Source organism: Acyrthosiphon pisum, chromosome X (genome assembly GCF_005508785.2).
Source record: "Acyrthosiphon pisum isolate AL4f chromosome X, pea_aphid_22Mar2018_4r6ur, whole genome shotgun sequence".
NCBI classification, from domain to species: domain Eukaryota; kingdom Metazoa; phylum Arthropoda; class Insecta; order Hemiptera; family Aphididae; genus Acyrthosiphon; species Acyrthosiphon pisum.
Window position 1 is genome coordinate 11,806,753 of NC_042493.1, and position 18,705 is coordinate 11,825,457.

At 29.5% G+C, this 18,705-nt stretch overlaps 1 protein-coding gene across 1 annotated transcript in view; it reads left to right on the top strand.

Annotated features, from left to right (window-relative positions):
- Positions 1 to 18,581, top strand: part of LOC100158911 (microtubule associated serine/threonine kinase 2) — a 49,982-nt gene extending 31,401 nt beyond the window's left edge. The window contains exons 3-23 of the mRNA XM_029492844.1: positions 2,380 to 2,450; positions 2,525 to 2,636; positions 2,714 to 2,780; positions 2,917 to 3,022; positions 3,089 to 3,261; positions 3,332 to 3,407; positions 3,485 to 3,709; positions 3,768 to 3,999; positions 4,076 to 4,170; positions 4,238 to 4,468; positions 4,536 to 4,708; positions 4,773 to 4,843; positions 4,924 to 5,029; positions 5,376 to 5,497; positions 5,566 to 5,793; positions 5,869 to 6,086; positions 6,184 to 6,380; positions 10,940 to 11,166; positions 11,238 to 11,440; positions 12,951 to 13,325; positions 14,249 to 18,581. Of these exons, the coding sequence (XP_029348704.1) occupies positions 2,380 to 2,450; positions 2,525 to 2,636; positions 2,714 to 2,780; positions 2,917 to 3,022; positions 3,089 to 3,261; positions 3,332 to 3,407; positions 3,485 to 3,709; positions 3,768 to 3,999; positions 4,076 to 4,170; positions 4,238 to 4,468; positions 4,536 to 4,708; positions 4,773 to 4,843; positions 4,924 to 5,029; positions 5,376 to 5,497; positions 5,566 to 5,793; positions 5,869 to 6,086; positions 6,184 to 6,380; positions 10,940 to 11,166; positions 11,238 to 11,440; positions 12,951 to 13,325; positions 14,249 to 15,580 (4,640 nt within the window). The 3' untranslated portion in view covers positions 15,581 to 18,581. The remainder of the gene's footprint in view (positions 1 to 2,379; positions 2,451 to 2,524; positions 2,637 to 2,713; positions 2,781 to 2,916; positions 3,023 to 3,088; positions 3,262 to 3,331; positions 3,408 to 3,484; positions 3,710 to 3,767; positions 4,000 to 4,075; positions 4,171 to 4,237; positions 4,469 to 4,535; positions 4,709 to 4,772; positions 4,844 to 4,923; positions 5,030 to 5,375; positions 5,498 to 5,565; positions 5,794 to 5,868; positions 6,087 to 6,183; positions 6,381 to 10,939; positions 11,167 to 11,237; positions 11,441 to 12,950; positions 13,326 to 14,248) is intronic.
- The last annotated feature ends 124 nt before the right edge of the window (positions 18,582 to 18,705 follow it).

Genomic DNA, 18,705 nt, shown 5'->3' on the forward strand with positions numbered 1-18,705 from the left:
AGAATATTATTATTCTCATATTATGTTGTATCATACTTGAGTGTGGTTGCTAGTCCTATGTTAACATTTATTATTTTGTAACACATGATCCTATTTTAAACATATTCAATTTAGTGAAACTTGTATTATACACAAAAATATGAAATATAGTTATTTCAGTAAATACAACCAATTAAGAGCGCCTTCACACGCTTTTTATAAGAAAATTTAATAAAAATATTAAGAAGAATTAAAATTTTAAATTCTTAAATATATTTAAGTATATTAATTAAAAGCATTTAAAAAGTATTTATATATGAATACCAAGTACCAACTATAGTTATTACATATAGCATATAGAATAATAACAAGGTTTTATAGTTAATAGGTTTTGCGCAAAAAGAACCATTTAAGTTACTGTTATAATTAAAAAAAACCAAATTCATATGCAACAAGTACGACAATATTTAGTGTGTCGCAGCAATTTTATTTTTGATATCATTAATTAAAAATAAGTTTATTTTTGTTTATTACATTTTTTTGTAATTTTAATCCGAATAATTTTTTTTACGTTTATGATATAAAAAAAAAAAAAATGTTTGACAGAATATATTGTCTTCTGTATTGAGTATAAATTTGATGACTGTAACCTAAATGGCATAACGGTTTTCATAAACAATTTATGGATGTTTTTAATTAGAAATCACACTTCAGTTTAAATAATTTACTGAGCATATTCTTCCTAAGTATGTTACCATGAATAATGTGTTTCAATCAAATAAATAAGAGATCTCTGGAATTAAGATAAATATTATAAATATATAATATACCTAATTTAAGTATAAATAAATGATGACTTAAAACAATATGGACATTTTGTACATCTTTATTTTATCAATTTACTCATGCTTTTCCAGATTAGGTATTATTTCTTTTAAAGTTATTATTGCTTAAATAAAAAAACTAAATATTTTTTTTTATAGTTGAGTTTGATTCTTCAATTTTAAATAAATTTAAACTCAAGAGTGTCAACATTTCTGACAATGTGTCATTGATATGCTTAAGACATTACTAATCTTCAAAATAAATGTGAAGAATATTGGTTTTTTGTTAAAAATCTATATTTTTGTAAATTGTAAACATTTTTAATGATATATAATTTTATTTTAAAACCATCTTAAAATTATATTCCAGGATAATCTAAATTTAGATATACGTATTTAATGTATACTTGAATACCAAGATTTGCTATGACTATTAAGACGTGTTCTTTGGTCTCTTTAATTATAATTAATAGTTAAATATTTCATTAAAAAATTATTGGTATGTAGATATCACCAAAATGTAATTATTAAAATAATAACCATTTGTAGGTTTTTCTGTCTACTATAAATATTGTACTGAGTTACAGTTATATTATTTATTTTTATATTACAATTTTAAATGACATAATATATGACCTTTTTTACTATATTATAATATATTTTTAGTTAAAATTACTAATAATAATTTCTAAAACCATTTTACTAATAAAGTAATTTTTTTATTAACTACTAAAAATATAATATATTTGACTAGACAATATTACAATTATAGAAATATAATATTAGTATTATATGTGCTATTTGTAAAGAGATGTCTTTTTACAAGTATGCTGACATTTAACGATGTATTTTTATTTAGATAAAGATAGAATTAGGTTTGAAACTATTGTATTTATAGATTCTAATATAACTTGAGCTTGTACTTCAAAATAATCACTTATAATTGTGCTAATAATACCTTACAAAATTATTATCTTATTTTTTTTTAAACAATATATTATACTTAATCACATCTTTTCAATAAAAATTCATAATATATAATAATATATCACCAGTTACCAAATGTAAATGTCAGAGGTCATCAAAACCACTTATTGAGTAGTTTTATCATCAATTGTATTAGATTATTCTAGAAACAAATAACAACACTAAAGTTGTATAAACAAATTAAAACTCAGATTATCATTATTATCATAATTTAATTGCATTGAATATTATAAACATAGTAAACTAAATTATTAATAATTTACTTAAATAAACTATACCCTTATATTATTGATTAGTATCAGTGACGTAGCCATGATTATGAAATGGGGGAAGGTTGGGGTTAAATTAAACTAAGTTTTTTACAGTTATCATAAATAAATAACCCTGATGGGGGGGGGGGGGGGGTGGGCCCTGGCTACGCCGCTGATTGGCATAATATATTATTATACGTAACACTTTTAGGTTGAACTATGGTACCTACTGTTTTACATTTGAATTATTTAAATAATTGTATATTATAAGAAATAGTAATACATTTTATTATAATTAATTGTATATAAGAAGTATACATTTTTTGTTATGTTTACAGAATTATCAAATTTAGTTTTGATGCGAAACAGTACATTAGGGCAGTCAGCACCTTCTTTATCAAATAGTTTGGTGTGTGAATATAAAATAATGTTATACTTCTATTTAATTCGAAATTTAATATGATTTTATTTTTTTATTTTTAGAGAGAATTACATGTTGCCGGGTCTGGAAGACGTTCAAACAAGGCTAGTCATAGAAAAAGCTTTATATCAAATACATCACCCACATTACCAAGATGTCATTCTCCAATGTCAAGTAAATTGCTTATGAATAATATATTTTTAAATCATGTCTGTTATTTTACGCATTTTTTAAAATTATTTTAAATTCAGGTAGTCCATTGGAAAGCCCTAAAGTAGTTCACTCTCATCCTCATTTTCCATTTGTTTCAATAAAAAGGTAATTTTTGGTGTAATATTATAAAAATAATCTTGATGATTGTTTGAGATTTTCTTTGATCTAATTTGTAACATAATCGTTTTGTTTGTGTTGTTTATATCTTTTAATATTTTGGTGTGTTAATAATGTATTCTAGGCCGTATAATTTACTCACTACAGATTGCCGTGATGGAAGAAGGTGGTCAGTTGCTTCATTGCCATCATCAGGTTATGGAACCACTTCTGGAAGTTCAAATGTTTCAGTAAGTGATAATCGTGTGTCTTGTATTTGCCCAGTAATTTTTAAAATCAATGATATTGATTTCCAGTCTCAGTGTTCCAGTCAAGAGCGTTTACACCAGCTTCCAAATATGCCAACCTCTGATGAATTGCATATGTTTTCCAAACATTTTTCATCCAATGACAGTACCCATAGTGCGGAAGAAGATAACATAATTTACCGTAAGCCCCGTTTCAATCGACCACGTTCAAGAAGCTTAAGGTTAATAATCGGTCTATTAAATTTGTGTGTGTATAAGCATTTTTTTTTTAAACATTTGGCTTTGTTGCAGCAGTCCAAGCAGATCGCCAGTTCTTGATAATGATATTGTTATGATGAATGTGCTTTATAAAGATAGGTTTCCCAAGGTAAAGTTTAATCTTGGGGCTTAAGTATTTAACTTTGATGTTTTATAGTAATTACATACAATTATGCATTCATTTAGGCTACTCATCAGATGGAAGAACGTTTAAGCATGTTTATAAATGAATATGAAAAACTTAGTTTAGAACACATAGAAATATCAGCAGATGCTGTACCTATTGTTAGATTTGTTAACCATCAAGTATTGGAGATAGCTAGAGATTGCTTAAAAAAATCTGAAGAAAAATTAATAACACGAGGTTATTTTTATGAAATGTCAGAAAATTTGGAGTTATTGTTGGCCGAGGTATGTTGTGTAAAAAAAAATGTTTATCATTGAATAAAAATATTTGTTATTATTACAGGCGAGAGAAAAGTCTGAAGAAGCCACTGCACTACTGACAGGAACAATGAAAAAATTGTTATTAATAATATCTAGACCAGCTAGGTTACTTGAGTGCTTAGAATTTGATCCTGAAGAATTTTATCATTTGTTAGAACAAGCTGAAGGTCAAGCTAAAATCTGTCAAGGCATTAAGGATGAAATACCACAATATATAATAGGAAAATTAGGATTAACTCGTAACTCAGTTGATGGTATATATTTATTTTTTTCAATTTTTACATAATGTATTTTTCATAATTATTTACAGTATTTTTGTATATTTTTTAGATATTGATGTAAACTTTCACAAATTAGATGAATATTCTTCGTCTTTAATGAAAAAGACTCAACAACAAAGTACCAAAAAAGATACATTTTCTTCTGTAAGTTAATATTAATTACCTATTATTATTTTTTAAATTTTTTTATAATTTGTTGATTAATTTTTAGCCACCTTCAGAAGTTGATTTTGATGTAATTAAATTGATTTCGAATGGTGCATATGGCGCTGTGTATCTAGTAAGACATAAACAAACCCGTCAACGGTTTGCAATGAAGAAAATTATTAAGAATAATTTAATGTTACGCAATCAAATTGAACAAGTATTCGCCGAGCGGGATATCATGAGTTTTACTGACAATCCATTTGTGGTCACCATGTACTGCAGTTTTGAAACAAGGGTAAGTGCTTGTAAATTAAAACATGAATTATATCAAAAATATATTTATTATTTTATTGTGTATCTAGAAACATCTTTGTCTTGTAATGGAATATGTCGAAGGAGGCGATTGTGCATCTCTTTTGAAAAATATTGGCCCTTTACCGCCAGATATGGCAAAATTTTATTTTGCTGAAACTGTACTTGCCGTAGAATACCTTCACAATTACGGTATTGTGCACCGTGACTTAAAACCTGACAAGTATACAATAAATTCCTTTTTTTAAATAATTGAATTTAAATTTATTTTTGTTTTATTTTTTCAGTCTTCTAATTACTGCATTAGGCCATATAAAACTGACTGATTTTGGATTAAGTAAAATGGGTTTGATGTCATGTAAGAAATTTATCACCCTACTAATGCAATAATAATTGTTTCAATTAGTATTAATAGATATAATATTTTTATTGTTATAGTGGCAACTAATTTATATGAAGTACATGTGGATAGAGATACACGACAATTTTCTGACAAACAGGTTTTTGGTACACCTGAGTATATAGCTCCAGAAGTAATCCTAAGGTATGTATAGGATGTAGGTATATATAAATAAGACAGTGATTTGAACACTTTTCACATTATTTATTAAGAAAATATATCGAACTATCATTATTTTAAAACACTGGTTCCCAACCTATGGTCCGTGGACCACCGGTGGTCCGCGAGACATACCTAAAAAATTTAAAAATATTTCATTTTTCCTTTGGGGCGTGATGCAAAATTTGTAACTGTTTTTTCTCGACTTCCAACGAAGAAGGTAGTAACTCCTAGTTTTTGTAAAATTGATGTGGTCCGTGGTGGTAAAAAGGTTGGGAACCACTCTTTTAAAATGTATATTAAAATTTACAAAAATATTATTTATTTTCAGACAAGGTTATGGGAAACCAGTAGATTGGTGGTCTATGGGAATAATATTGTATGAATTTTTGGTAGGGTGTGTACCATTTTTTGGTGAAACACCCGAAGAACTTTTTGCTCATACTGTAAATGGTAAATATAATTTAATTGATGTTATAATATTAATTGAATTTCTTAATTAAAAATTATGTTTATTATAGATGATATTGAATGGCCAGATGAAAACGAATGGCCAATTCAGCCAGAGGCCAAAAACATAATATCGTCATTACTGCAACAAAATCCTAGAGATCGATTGGGTACTGGTGGATCACACGAAGTCAAAGATCATCCTTATTTCTATGGAGTTGATTGGAACTCATTATTGAGACAAAAAGCTGAGTTTATGCCACAATTAGGCAATGAAGAAGATACTAGTTATTTTGACTGTAAGAATGACATATTATATAATTATGTCAAATATTATACTTATTTTAAAATAATGTTAAATTGTATTATTTCAGCCAGAACTGATCGTTATAGTCATGAAATTGATGAGGATACAGATGATGACTCATTGATTTTGGGTACATTTTCATCTTGTTCGCCACAATTCAAAAAAGTAGCAAGTAAATTGTCAATGAGCAATGAATATTCATCATTATCCCCTTCAGTAAACTATAAAGATGATTCTTTATCTATCAATACTGGTAAGAATATAGAAATTATATTTTTCTCTGTTGTTATTTGGTTGTAGATATAATTAATGATTTGTAATATTGTTAGTATACATTATATTTGATTGTTTGATTATTTTTAATTGGAATATTTTATTTTAGGAATGTTTGTACACATCAGCGTCAGAAGGAGAAACAGTTGATGAAAGTTTAAAATCACCTATAGCCAAGAAAACAACTATTGACAAGTCACAAAATGAAGACAATGAATCAAATACTCAAATCAGTCGTAGGCGGCGCTTATATAGTAAAGAAAGTATACCAAAATTCTCAATTTCAATTGAAGATGACAGATCTCCGTAAGGCTCTAATGTTATTTATCATACTCTTGTACTGAATAATGAAATATAGAAAACATTTTTCTTATTTTATTTTTTCGCTTTAAAAATGCAATTTGAAGTGGGAGAATAATATATTACATACTATTTTTTAAAATGAGTATTATTTACTCAAGACATAAAAGTTTTAAAGCATGACTATTATAATATAATAGTCTTTAATAATGAAATATTTAAATGATCATTCATAAAAAAAAAAAAAAAAACGTTAATTTTTATTTTATCATTAGTAATTTTGCTCTAAAAATAAATGTCACTCTTGTGAATTATGGATTATTATTTTGAAATCTATATTTAATAATAGAATTTGATTTCTATCTTTTTCTAGTATAATTTGATTCAATTTTTTTTTTAAATATCCATTTTGTACATTTAATTTTAGTCAAGTTTTGATTATTGTCACATTTAAATTGATTACGGCTTTTTTACTTTATACAAAGCATTGATCAATAATATTATGTGAACATAACCAAATTTGGTTTTTTAAATAATCAAATGATATACCAAGAAGATTCACTTTGAAATAAAAACATTTTCCGAGTGTGTTTATCATTGTTCTATATTTTGAATTTTCGTACAAAATAATTGATATAACTGATCAATTGATCAATTTATTTCAAGGTTTGACACTTATTAAACTTAAATTGTACTTTGTTTATTGTACTAAGTTTATGCTATCTCGAAAACCAGTTATGAAATAACATTTTTTTTTATGTATTAAATAATTATTAGTGTTGGGTTTGCGATTGGTAAAAACTATGATCGTTTGTTACAGTAATTATTATTTAAATTGTATTGATCCCTCATCCCTCAATCGTACTAACAATATAATAACTATTAATTTAATGCATAATGAATGTATAAATAAACTATAATTGATTAAAAAATTAAGTATCAATAAAAAAAAAATATTATATCTATTTTTAAATTTGAATGAATACTATCTATATACATTTTAAAATACATCTAATATTACCAGGTACTAAATCTAACGTTTTGTACAGTTTTGATGTTTACATTTTCATCAATCATATTTAGAAGTAGGGTAGCATTCTTTTTGAATCTTATTCATAAATAGGTACAATTGAAGTATTTTTATCATCGCATTATATTTAATAATATATTTAATTTATAAAGGTATTGAATAAATACTCCTTTAGATCCATTATTTTATCTTAGATCATACATATCACAATAAAATTACCAAGTTTTAGTTTTTTATAAACGACTACGTATGTATAACTAAAATAATTTTGTATAGGCATTTAACTTGCAGCATTTAACAACTACATTTATAAAGTTTACAAATGCTAAAAGTGCACTACTTGTTAAAAGCTATCCAAAATATAGTTTGTGTGTATTATTCTGTTCAGATTTGATAAATATATATTTTTGGTTTTATGACCATCGAGTAAAAAAATTTTTCCTCCATCTCTCTGTCTTCTGCTTCTTCTCCCCTGTTGGCTCTTGGGTCTATTGCTTTCATATCTTTCTCCATAGAGTTTTCCCATCTTAGGCGAGGCCGGCCTATCAGTCTTTATTCTATTGGATCCTCCTTAATTATTAATTTTATCATTGTGCCATTGTTTCACAAGACATATAACCTAACCTAACCTAACCTGCCCATGTTAAATTTCTTTTCACAATTTCCATGGTTTTAATGGCTTTGGGAACAGGTATCTCAACCGGTTTGTAGATCAAGATATGATCCATATATTAATACTTTTCTTTTAAATATTTCCAGTCTTACTTCTGTATTTTTTAGCGCCCATTTTTCGGAGCCATATATGATGATTGGACATATTAATGTTATATACATAAACATTTTTAAGTTTTCAGAGAAAATTCTGGTTTTTTCAGCTCCAAAATAGCCTTTGTAAGTTTTATTTTTCTCGATACCTCCGATTTTAACTCATTGTCTTGGGTTATGAGAACCCCTAAGTAAATACCACTTAAATTGTGGTACTCTATAGAAGATATGTCCTCTTACTTCGACTCTCTCACGTTAATCATCCTATAGGCTAAGTTGAGCAAATATTCCATTTTTTTAATATAATATATATATATATATATTAAAATTGCTGTTCTGCAGATGTAGTCACATTTTGTAATTAATAAAACATTGAAGAATTATTTATTCATTGGTTTAATCAATCACAAAGTGAATACACATTAAATAATATAATATATAATATACTGTTATAATTATTTTTAAAGAGGTGTTATCTAGGATTAAATGAATATCTTAGTACTCTAAATATTGGTAATTCAAATTTTTATCACAAAATTAGATAATATTCATATTTTGTCATACACAAGTATATTTCAAGTTTATTTTCAAATGTAAATTATCAGTGATAATTTATTAGCTGTTTATCTAATCCACGCACACTTGAAATTTATTTTTTTTTAGAGTATGTGTTAATTATTTAGTCGCAATTCACTGATTTTTTTTAAGCCTATCAATAATAATTATTTTTCTTTAATCATCTATACTTATTATTTAATATTAGGTAAATGAAATGTATTAATTATTTGCAAAAAGTTAAGTAAATGCTAAATAACCTTTACGAAACTTTAACAAATTAATAAACAATTGTTTTAAATACAAAATTTGAATAAACAAATTATTCTGTAAAAAGTTCATATTAGTTTCATTTAAATATTTTACTTTTTGTAACGATTGGTTTAACATATGGATTTTTAATTTGCCATTTAGATTTTAACCCTGTTTAATAATATTCTAGTAGTAAAATATTTGAATATTTGAATAATATAATAGTAGAAATGTATACAGATTAAATATCCTCTTGATTGATTCATTTTATCTTCTAATTATTTTCTTGGGTAAATTATTTTTTACATTAATGTACTAATAATTTGTTTACTGTTAAATATTGGTGAGTTTAATATTATCTTCCTTACATTGTTCGGCGAACTCTGTAAACATAATATTAAATCACATAAAATTGTTATTTATACATTATATTATTTTGTATAATTTCAATTGAAAAATAAGCAACTGAAAAAATGTTATTTTGAATTAGTAGAAGACATAAGATATAACGTCTGTTTATTAATCTGTTATACATACTATGTTATACAGTATATTGTTGAAATTGTTTTATATACTGCTGTTTTTCCCTCTTATATTATTCATTATTTACTAAAACTTAAAAACGATTTTCATATTTTTTTCTGTAGTATTAAGTATTTAGTAGTCAGTTTTATTTATTTAAATTTCTTATACTCATAAATCATAATAGCTTTTATCAAACTTTAAAATATCTTAAAACTATTATGTACACTGTACAGTCTTTAAATAAGTAGTTGTGTTAAATACAATTTTTTCTTTTGACATTTATGTACTTTTATTTAAACTTCAGAACATCTATCATCTCTGTCAAACATAATAGCAGTAGTATATTTTAGCAGTAGTGTTTTTATTTTTTATTATTTTTTTTTGTAGTCAAACAGTTATGAGGTGTGTATAACATAGTGCAATAATGACGTTAAGTTTTAATCAAATGCTTACCAACATTATAATAAAAATAAAATGATAATTATTATTAGTGTTAATATAATTGTTAGGTTATAACGTATAACACTTAAAACTTTTTAAAACAATTACATATTGATAAAAGTGTCTCAAGAGTCATACATTAATTTTTTTTAGTTATTTTTATAATAATATGCTATTCATAAATAATTTCAAGTATTTAAATAGATTGGCTACAAAGTAAGACAATAAGAGTTATTGTTCATACCACTGTAAGTGTTTGACACACCAATACAAGTAACAGATGTTCTGCCAACATGCTATTAAGAATAATCATATTCAAATTCTATTTTATATCTATCAAACCTAACCTAGGAAATTGAATACCAACCTGCGATCCTCCACAGCCACATTTTGTTAAAATATACTAAGATTTATAAAATTATAAGTTGTGATTTTTTTATGATACATAATTTCTGGTTTATTGAAAACAGGTTAACTGGTTAATGGTTGTCTCACTAACTTATTCAGTTTGCTCCCTTTATTCATAAACAATTAAACATTTTCCCATTAATTGATTATTATGAAATTTACAAAGTTAAAGTTTATAATTTAGAGTATCTACATATTATATTTAATAATTTTAATTATTTTACATGTTAATACCTACACAAACATGAATTATTTTTTTCTCTGGCTTCCTACACAAATATTTGAAGTTTTAATTTAAGAATGGTATATTAAACTTCACACTAACAATTTATTAAAGTATAAGCAAACAGTTGTTTATAAAATAAAATTGTATTTTACTTTATGTGACTATTTGTTTGCCTGAACAATCTATTATTTTACTATCAGTGTAAGAGGTTGATTGGATTATTTTGATTTATAGATTAATTCAATTTTTTAAAATAATTTTGTTGTCACCTTATATTAAGTTTTAGGCAAAAACTATTTTGTTGGATTTGAAAAAATTTTGCTATGTCTTCAACAATGCATTATGTTATATTATGTTTTTCAGGCAACTAAGGAGTTTATCGGAAAATGAGTCTGATGATCCTTCATCAGAAAAAAAAGAGGAATTCCTAAGTTTACCTGTGACTGCTAATCTATGTCCCACTTTACCACCTTCACCAAGTACTTCAAGCATGTCGAAAAATCACAAAAGCAATACTCTTGGTGGTCAACGGGCAAGATCTGTCATTAAGAGTTTTTCAGCCACCGGATTGTCTCTGATGATACCGCCTGGTTTGTATACAATGATTAGTGAATATTATTGTAAAGTAAACAATTTAGTTTTTACTTACTTATTGTTCTAGAATCCAGTAACAATGGAATGCAAATGAAGTCTCCAGGATCGTGTAGTGCATTGAACTCACCCTGTCGTGATGTGCCTTTAATCACCAGCTTAAAGCCACCAATTATATTGCGCAGAGGTCCTTCTGGCTTCGGGTTTACAGTTAATACTATTCGTGTATACTTTGGAGATAGTGATTTCTACACTATGCACCATTTAGTAATGGTATGTAAATGTATTTGTCAAAACATTTATCTACATAATATGTTATCTGCTTATAAGCTGTATACAATTAAACATAATTCATTAAAAAACCACTTGTAAGTCCCAATATATCTCTGTTTTTTATATATTAGTATTCAATATGCTTTTCTCTTGAGTGTATTTTCAATGAGAATAAAGTGATTAAACATACATACGTCATCAAATACTATAATATTTATGATTAAATTGGTTATTAAATGTTGAATTGTCTACCTATTACATAGATATTTAGCAATAGCCATAATTTTTAAATGGACATTTTGTAATATATATTATATTATACTATTTCATAAAACAAACAAAAAAAGTTTTTTGAAAATGCACACTAAACTAAAGTTTAAAATTTTTGAAGCTATAAAAAATAAATCTTACAAGTTATAATAAAAGATTGCTCATATTACTATTCCACATTATCAAGCAATTTTATTATTTCAATTTTTAATTTTTGACAATTATTTATCAATGCAAGATCTAAGTGTTTTTAAACTTCAAACTATTAATAGTTGTTACTTGTTTCCAAAAATATTTCTGATTAACATATTTAAATTTGTATTCAAAATTACCTCATAATCAAGAATTAAATTCAACTTAATAACTTGTGTATACATCATGTTTACCATATTGATAAGTTTGGCTACAAAATGAGAACTACTGGATTTTGCTGCAATCAGTAGGTATGTAATAAGTAGAGGCAACCAAATGTACATTAATATTATACTTACTTTAAAAATACATTATTTTTTTTTAACTTTCTTTAGAATCTAAGGAATGTATAAAATTACATACTAAACAAGAACATAGAAATATTAAAATTAATTTAGATATTTTGTGTTATTAAATAGTTACTTTATGGGGTAGTGTTACTTAATGAGTAAACATAATTTTTTTTTTACGATCAATGAAAATTAGATTTTGTTTATATTTTTAACTTCTCAGTTTTAGTATCTAATATAATATAATTTATAAATTACATGTGAATATTGAATGTGAGTATGATATTAAACATTTATGAACACTTAATTAATTTATAACCTGGAATGGAATGTTAAAAATGTATTTTATGGCCAAGCCATATTTTACTTCTCTAAAGCATGTGATATCAAGTACTTATGTTTGCTATAATCTATAAAACTACATTTTATAGTTTTGCACAGTTAATGTGTTTCGTATTGTTTTAATTAATGTGTATTTAAACGTATGTGGTATGCATATAAATCTTGTTCAACCCTGAATCTTCTCGATGTATTTATGTCCTGCGTGTCAAAAGGGTTCCAAAATTTGCATTGCAACCAGGAAATGAAATAATATTATGCAATGTGTTCAACGAAACATGTACATGCTTAAATAGGAGGGGAGGTAGAATATATATCTTTCTGTATGTGTATTGGTAGTATTTTGGCTGGCATATTATGAATTTTGATAATGAATCGTTATAATTATTATTAACGGGTTCAATGTAAATGTTGTATAGGCAGTGGATTCCGGAAGTCCGGCATTCGAGGCAGGTCTGAGCCCCGGAGACTTGATTACACACGTCAACGGAGAACAAGTCCAGGGGATGAACCATACACAAGTGTTACAGTTGCTGTTGTCCGGCGGCGACAAGGCTACCCTGCGGTCCACGCCGCTAGAGTTCACGACCATCAAGACGGGTGGACGGCGCCGGGAACCTGGCCAGAGCAAATTGGCGTCGAACGCCAGGCACAGAGGCCTTGGGTTCGCGCACCACTCGCACCGGCATAAGAGGTCGCAGCGTAAGGACATACCGGCTGGCGAGAGCAGGCGCCGACAAAAGTCGTCGCTGTTCCGGCGAATCAGCACCAAGTGCACGCCCGACTATCAGCAGGTACGTAAATGGCGGATACGAACGTATTTAATAACGGACCGTGGGGCATTCAATTGGATTTTTAACAATATTTTATTGTAGCATTGGCCTGAAAATAATCTTTCTGATTTTGATATTTTTAACACAATATTATCTATCTTTCATTGTCATTAATAACAATTGTTAATATCGGATGTAGTCACAATATCGTTACTAGCCTTAAGTAATTTAAGTAACTAGCTTATAGTAATATAACTACTCACATGTTGCGTATATGGTTCAATGGTTGTACATTTGTAATAATGTAGGTAATTGTACAAATGTAAAATATCTTAAATTACAAATATAACAATTACAATATTAAAACGGATTTAACTTACCGGTCATTAAATATACCTATGCATTTTAAAATTATTTTGAGAAGCCATATTAATAATTTTGTAGATACAAATATCATATACATATAATAGATAATATAATATATTCTATTATATGTCTATGGATAAAATAATCCTGATACAGAGATAATTTATGAGATAATATTGACTTAGGTAGTTAATTGGTACCTGTGTATTATACTGTTATATATGATATAGAAACAGAAAAAGTGAAAAAGAAATTATTATTTTATGTTGCATCATATTATAGTTTTAACGTATCGCATTGCCCGTAACATGATATATTATATTAATTTTAAATCGATATTATTACAATGCAAAGTTGATAGTTATACTACTTTTTATAAAATAATATTTGAAGTAACAATACTGCTACCTCTACGCACCCCTACGTACGTTCCCCATACGCTTATGAACGTTGTCACGTAGGGTTTAAGTTTTGAAACTGATAAAATCATAAAAATGCGCATGATTAAGTATTTGTACATTTCTTCAGTTACGTGCTCTGTGTAGTGATATTTACGGTCTGTCGTTGTTTGTTCGCAGCTTACCATGATGGGAAACCGATCGCCGGCTGTCGGAGGCTTCGCGCAGGACGCGGCGCCGGCCGTTGCGTCGTCTACGTCCGCGGACTACTCGTCTTCGACCAGCTCTTCGAGCTCGTCTACCAACTCGTCGCCGACTGTGACGCCCAACTCGCCCACGCCTTACCAGCGGCCGTCCACGCTGCACGGGCTCAAGCACAAGCTGCACTCGGCCACCAAAAACCTGCATTCGCCGAACCGGCGCAAGTCCGTCGGCCATATACCACTGTCGCCGCTTGCTCGGACCCCGTCGCCGTCGCCGCTACCGCAGTCTCCCACTCGGTCGCCCAGCCCGCTGACGTTCTCGTCTGGCCACCAGCCCGGAAGCTCTAATACCACGCAGTCGTACAGTCCGTCGTCGCTGACGTCGTCCAACCCAGCGGCGGCGGGAGCAAGTGGCGTGGCCGTGTCTGGGTGTGGGGCGACGGCCGGCGTTGGAGGTATCGGCGGCCCGTCAGGCTGTTGCATCAGTGCCGTCAGTGGCGGCGCTGTAGTTGTCGTCAAGAAGACGGCTGGCTCGTCGTTCGGCCGGCCGTGCAAGACGTCGGAACCGGGGTCGCCACTACTGCGCCGGGCCCTGTCGCCCGACCGGTTGCACCCGCGTACCGCCGAGACCAAGTCCAATTCCATTTCGCCACTTTGCGACCCCGCGCTCAAGGTGACCACGCACCACGCGCCACGCGTCACGGTCACCACCAAGTCGCCGCCGATGTGCGCGCGTGGACCCGGCGCCGCGGCCGCCAACTCACCGTTGTCCAAGACCTGCACTACCACCACCACTACCACGCCGACGACGAAAATATTGCAAAACAATTCGGCAGCTTCGACACCCGCCGATGAGAAGGCCGCCGTCGTTCCGGTTGCCAGTAGTAAAAACGAACAGCCGCCCTCGTCACAGGTGAACAAAATGTTCTTGGCGGACGTCGGTAGTGGCGGCGGTGGTCACGTCTCGTTGCCTCGTATAGCCGAAGAAAGAGATCATCTGCAGCAGAATAATCTTCATCATCATCATCATCATAATCATCAGCTGGTGCAGCCAGTTGTCGCAGCCGTCGCCGTAGTCGACAGGCCGAAACCCGCCAAATCCGCAAATGGTGGCTGCAGGTATTTCTTCAACAGGAAATACAAACAACAGAGAGAACAGCAGCAACAGCAGCAACAGCAGCAACAGTCTCAACCGCAGACGCCGTCTTGTTGTAAGCCCGACGAGGCGTGCAAGAACGGCGCCACCGGTAGACACAGTACGACGAACGATGCGTCGCCGCCGTCCACGCCGTCTCCGCATCAACCTTGAGTGGTGACGGCGGCCGACGGACGACGACGACGACTTACCGGTCGACGGCCGCTCGATCTTTTCCGCCCACGACTATAACTCATTTTATTTTTTACTCCGAGGCTCTTGACTCTTAGCCCTCCCCCCCCCCCTCTAACGGGCTTTTGCGATTGATTATTATCATCATCATTCATATTATAAATATTATCCTTTATAGACGAGGTGAAAACTGTAGGTATGTTTTTGTTGAATTTTTTTTTTTTATAATTTATATATATATATATAGTTTACGTTTTGATCATTTTTTTCCGCGCTATGAGAACACCTCGCCGCCGCTTTTATCACCGTAGATAGAGTAAATGTCATAGGACTACTTGTAGATAAATACTCGTAATTATAGTAACCACTGTTTTATCAAATAATGTACGTATACGTTCGTCGGCAATATTATTGTTATTTCACATCTGCGACCAATCCGAAACGATTTAAATGTATGATATCCGTTCACTACTGCAACGATGCTCTGTATTTCATTATTGACTATTGTTTAGGAACAATTTTAATAATTTCAGTAACGTTGGTTTTGGTCTGGGCGAATTTTTTTCTTTCAATTATACTTCGGTTTCGTTTTATACGACCTATAAGTGTGCGCGTGTGCCCGTGGTACGTTGATGTATCGCGCAATTAGATATTTGTACTTAGTTAAGTGGTTGTGTGTTTTCATCCGAGTTCGTTTATCGTACAATATGTTAATTATAGGTATTTATACTACCTATACGTTGTGTGTTAGTTTGTGTTTGTGTTTATGGATCGTGTGTGTGTAATATTATTGAATGTAATAAATGCCACACTCGATGTTCGATTAGTATTAGTGAAAACTGTGAACTGATTGCGTTTTCGGTATTACTCAATCTAGAGTTATTTATTTGTGATATTTTGTGATAGATATACAATGCCCAAATATTATTTTTTTTTCATAATTTTTGACTTTAATAATAATAAGTAGGTAGGTAGGTAGGTAATAGGTATGTAGTTTCCAAACACGTTATCATAGAAACCCATTAAATTGTATTATTCATAACATATTACTATTTATTTACTATAATATAACCATCACTTTAGGTTTATATGTATAAATATAATATATGTATGTACGATATATATATATTATACACAATATACATATACTAACCTATATTTTATTTATAATATATTTTGTTTCTATTGTCATCAAAATAATTTAATAATTAAACTCTTTTTAGTATTCTATTCGTAAAAATCCTTCAATGGTGATAGTTATAAGTATACGTCAGGTTTATTTTTTTTCCATATTGCGTACATTGTATTTAAAATTTAAATTAAAAGAATTGTAAATCGTTTTAAAAGACTGGAGATTCATTAATCATATTTGTATAATTTAAACATTGCACTCTATGAGCAAAATATTTAATTTCGTTTTTTAATATAATATTTATCAGCAATTCGTCATCCTGGATGTAAAACAATTTGTATTTAGTATCGTTCTAAACGGTTTTATATTTATCAATATTAAGATAAAATGTTTTAAATATATTTAATCAATTTTTCTATTAAAAAGGTAAGTATAGGTATTAGGAAATAATTTGTAATAAGAGTGCCAATCGCAATTTTAGAATACTTTTTTGCAATAAGTCAACCAATTTGTTCAACGCGTGAAAATGTGTTTTTTCTTTGTAATTTTAGTTTTAAGGCTCGTTAATAAGCCAAAGTCTTGTTATGTTCTGTTATGATACGTCGTTATGAAAAATGTTCGAAAGCACATCCGCAACACTCGTTTCGATATCAAACTCGTCACATTTTTCTTAGGCGGTTCGTTATATCCGTTTTCAATTTATATTTTATTTTTGCTTTCTTCCTTTCTTCCTATCATGTGTCTACCCTAAATTATCGTTAATGTAAAACATTATGACCCTGTTATTATATTTTAGTGTCATAGTTTTTCCTGCATTTCGCGACGTCATCGGAGCTCAAAGGGTAAATGTTAAAAAAACAAATACCAAAAAATTATTTATTTATTACCAAACTTTAATTATTATAAACAATCGTTTGCGCAGTGACGGTGCATACTGTGCACCGACACAGTATAATAACATAGGTACAATAATGTTTTACATTATACGATTATTCGCTGTGCCTCATGTCCCAGCACTTTCTTGTTTTTATTTTATGTATTTTCTTCTTTTACTTTACGTTTTTTCTTGTTAATATTACAGTAAAACTTCCATATTACGAAGTCTCATGGGGCATATAAAAAAAATCGTATTATATAGAATTTCGTTAAATATAATTGAATAAATTTGGTTCTTATTTGGTTTGGTTCTCAAAAATATTTCGTTAAACAAAAAATTTTGTTAAATGAAAGTTCGTTATATGGAAGTTTCACTGTATAATATATATAAATATTTCGCGAATGCAATTTATCATTTAGGTGTTCCATGTTTATTACATATTTATTTATCTTCTATTGGATCATATATTTTGTAATAATATTAATACTATTACTACTACTACTACTACTACTAATAATAATAATAATAATAATAATAATAATAATAATAATAATAATAAATATTATCATCGTCCTGTAATGGGTCGAACTTTCCGTCATGTCTACCGTCCGTTGGTATCTTTTTTCTTACAGGTACATACCGAAACGGTATTATGAAAATCGCGATCGTGTAGGGATTTTCTTTTTTTTTCGTTCCCCAAATACATAATACCACAGTCTTAGCGCGTGCTTATCCACGAGAACCGCGTTTCTTTACTAGATGTGCATAATACACGTTCGCTTCCCAACCCCCCCCGTTTGATTTTAATTTATTTATTATTACTATTTTTAAGGTAATGTATTGGTTTTCCTCTTTTAGATAGATATGTCATAATCGTTATTTTATTATTTATTATTATAATTTTTTTTTTTAACATTTTCAATGTACAAAATAGTTGATAAATTGTATCTAATCAATAAACTTATTTTTTTTAACTTGTTTTTTATTATTTGTATTTTGTAGATATCTACAACAATCCTTTCTATTTGTTAGGTATTATATATGTCCGAGACTATAGAAATATGTTTTTGAAGTTTTGAAATTATATTTCATACATTT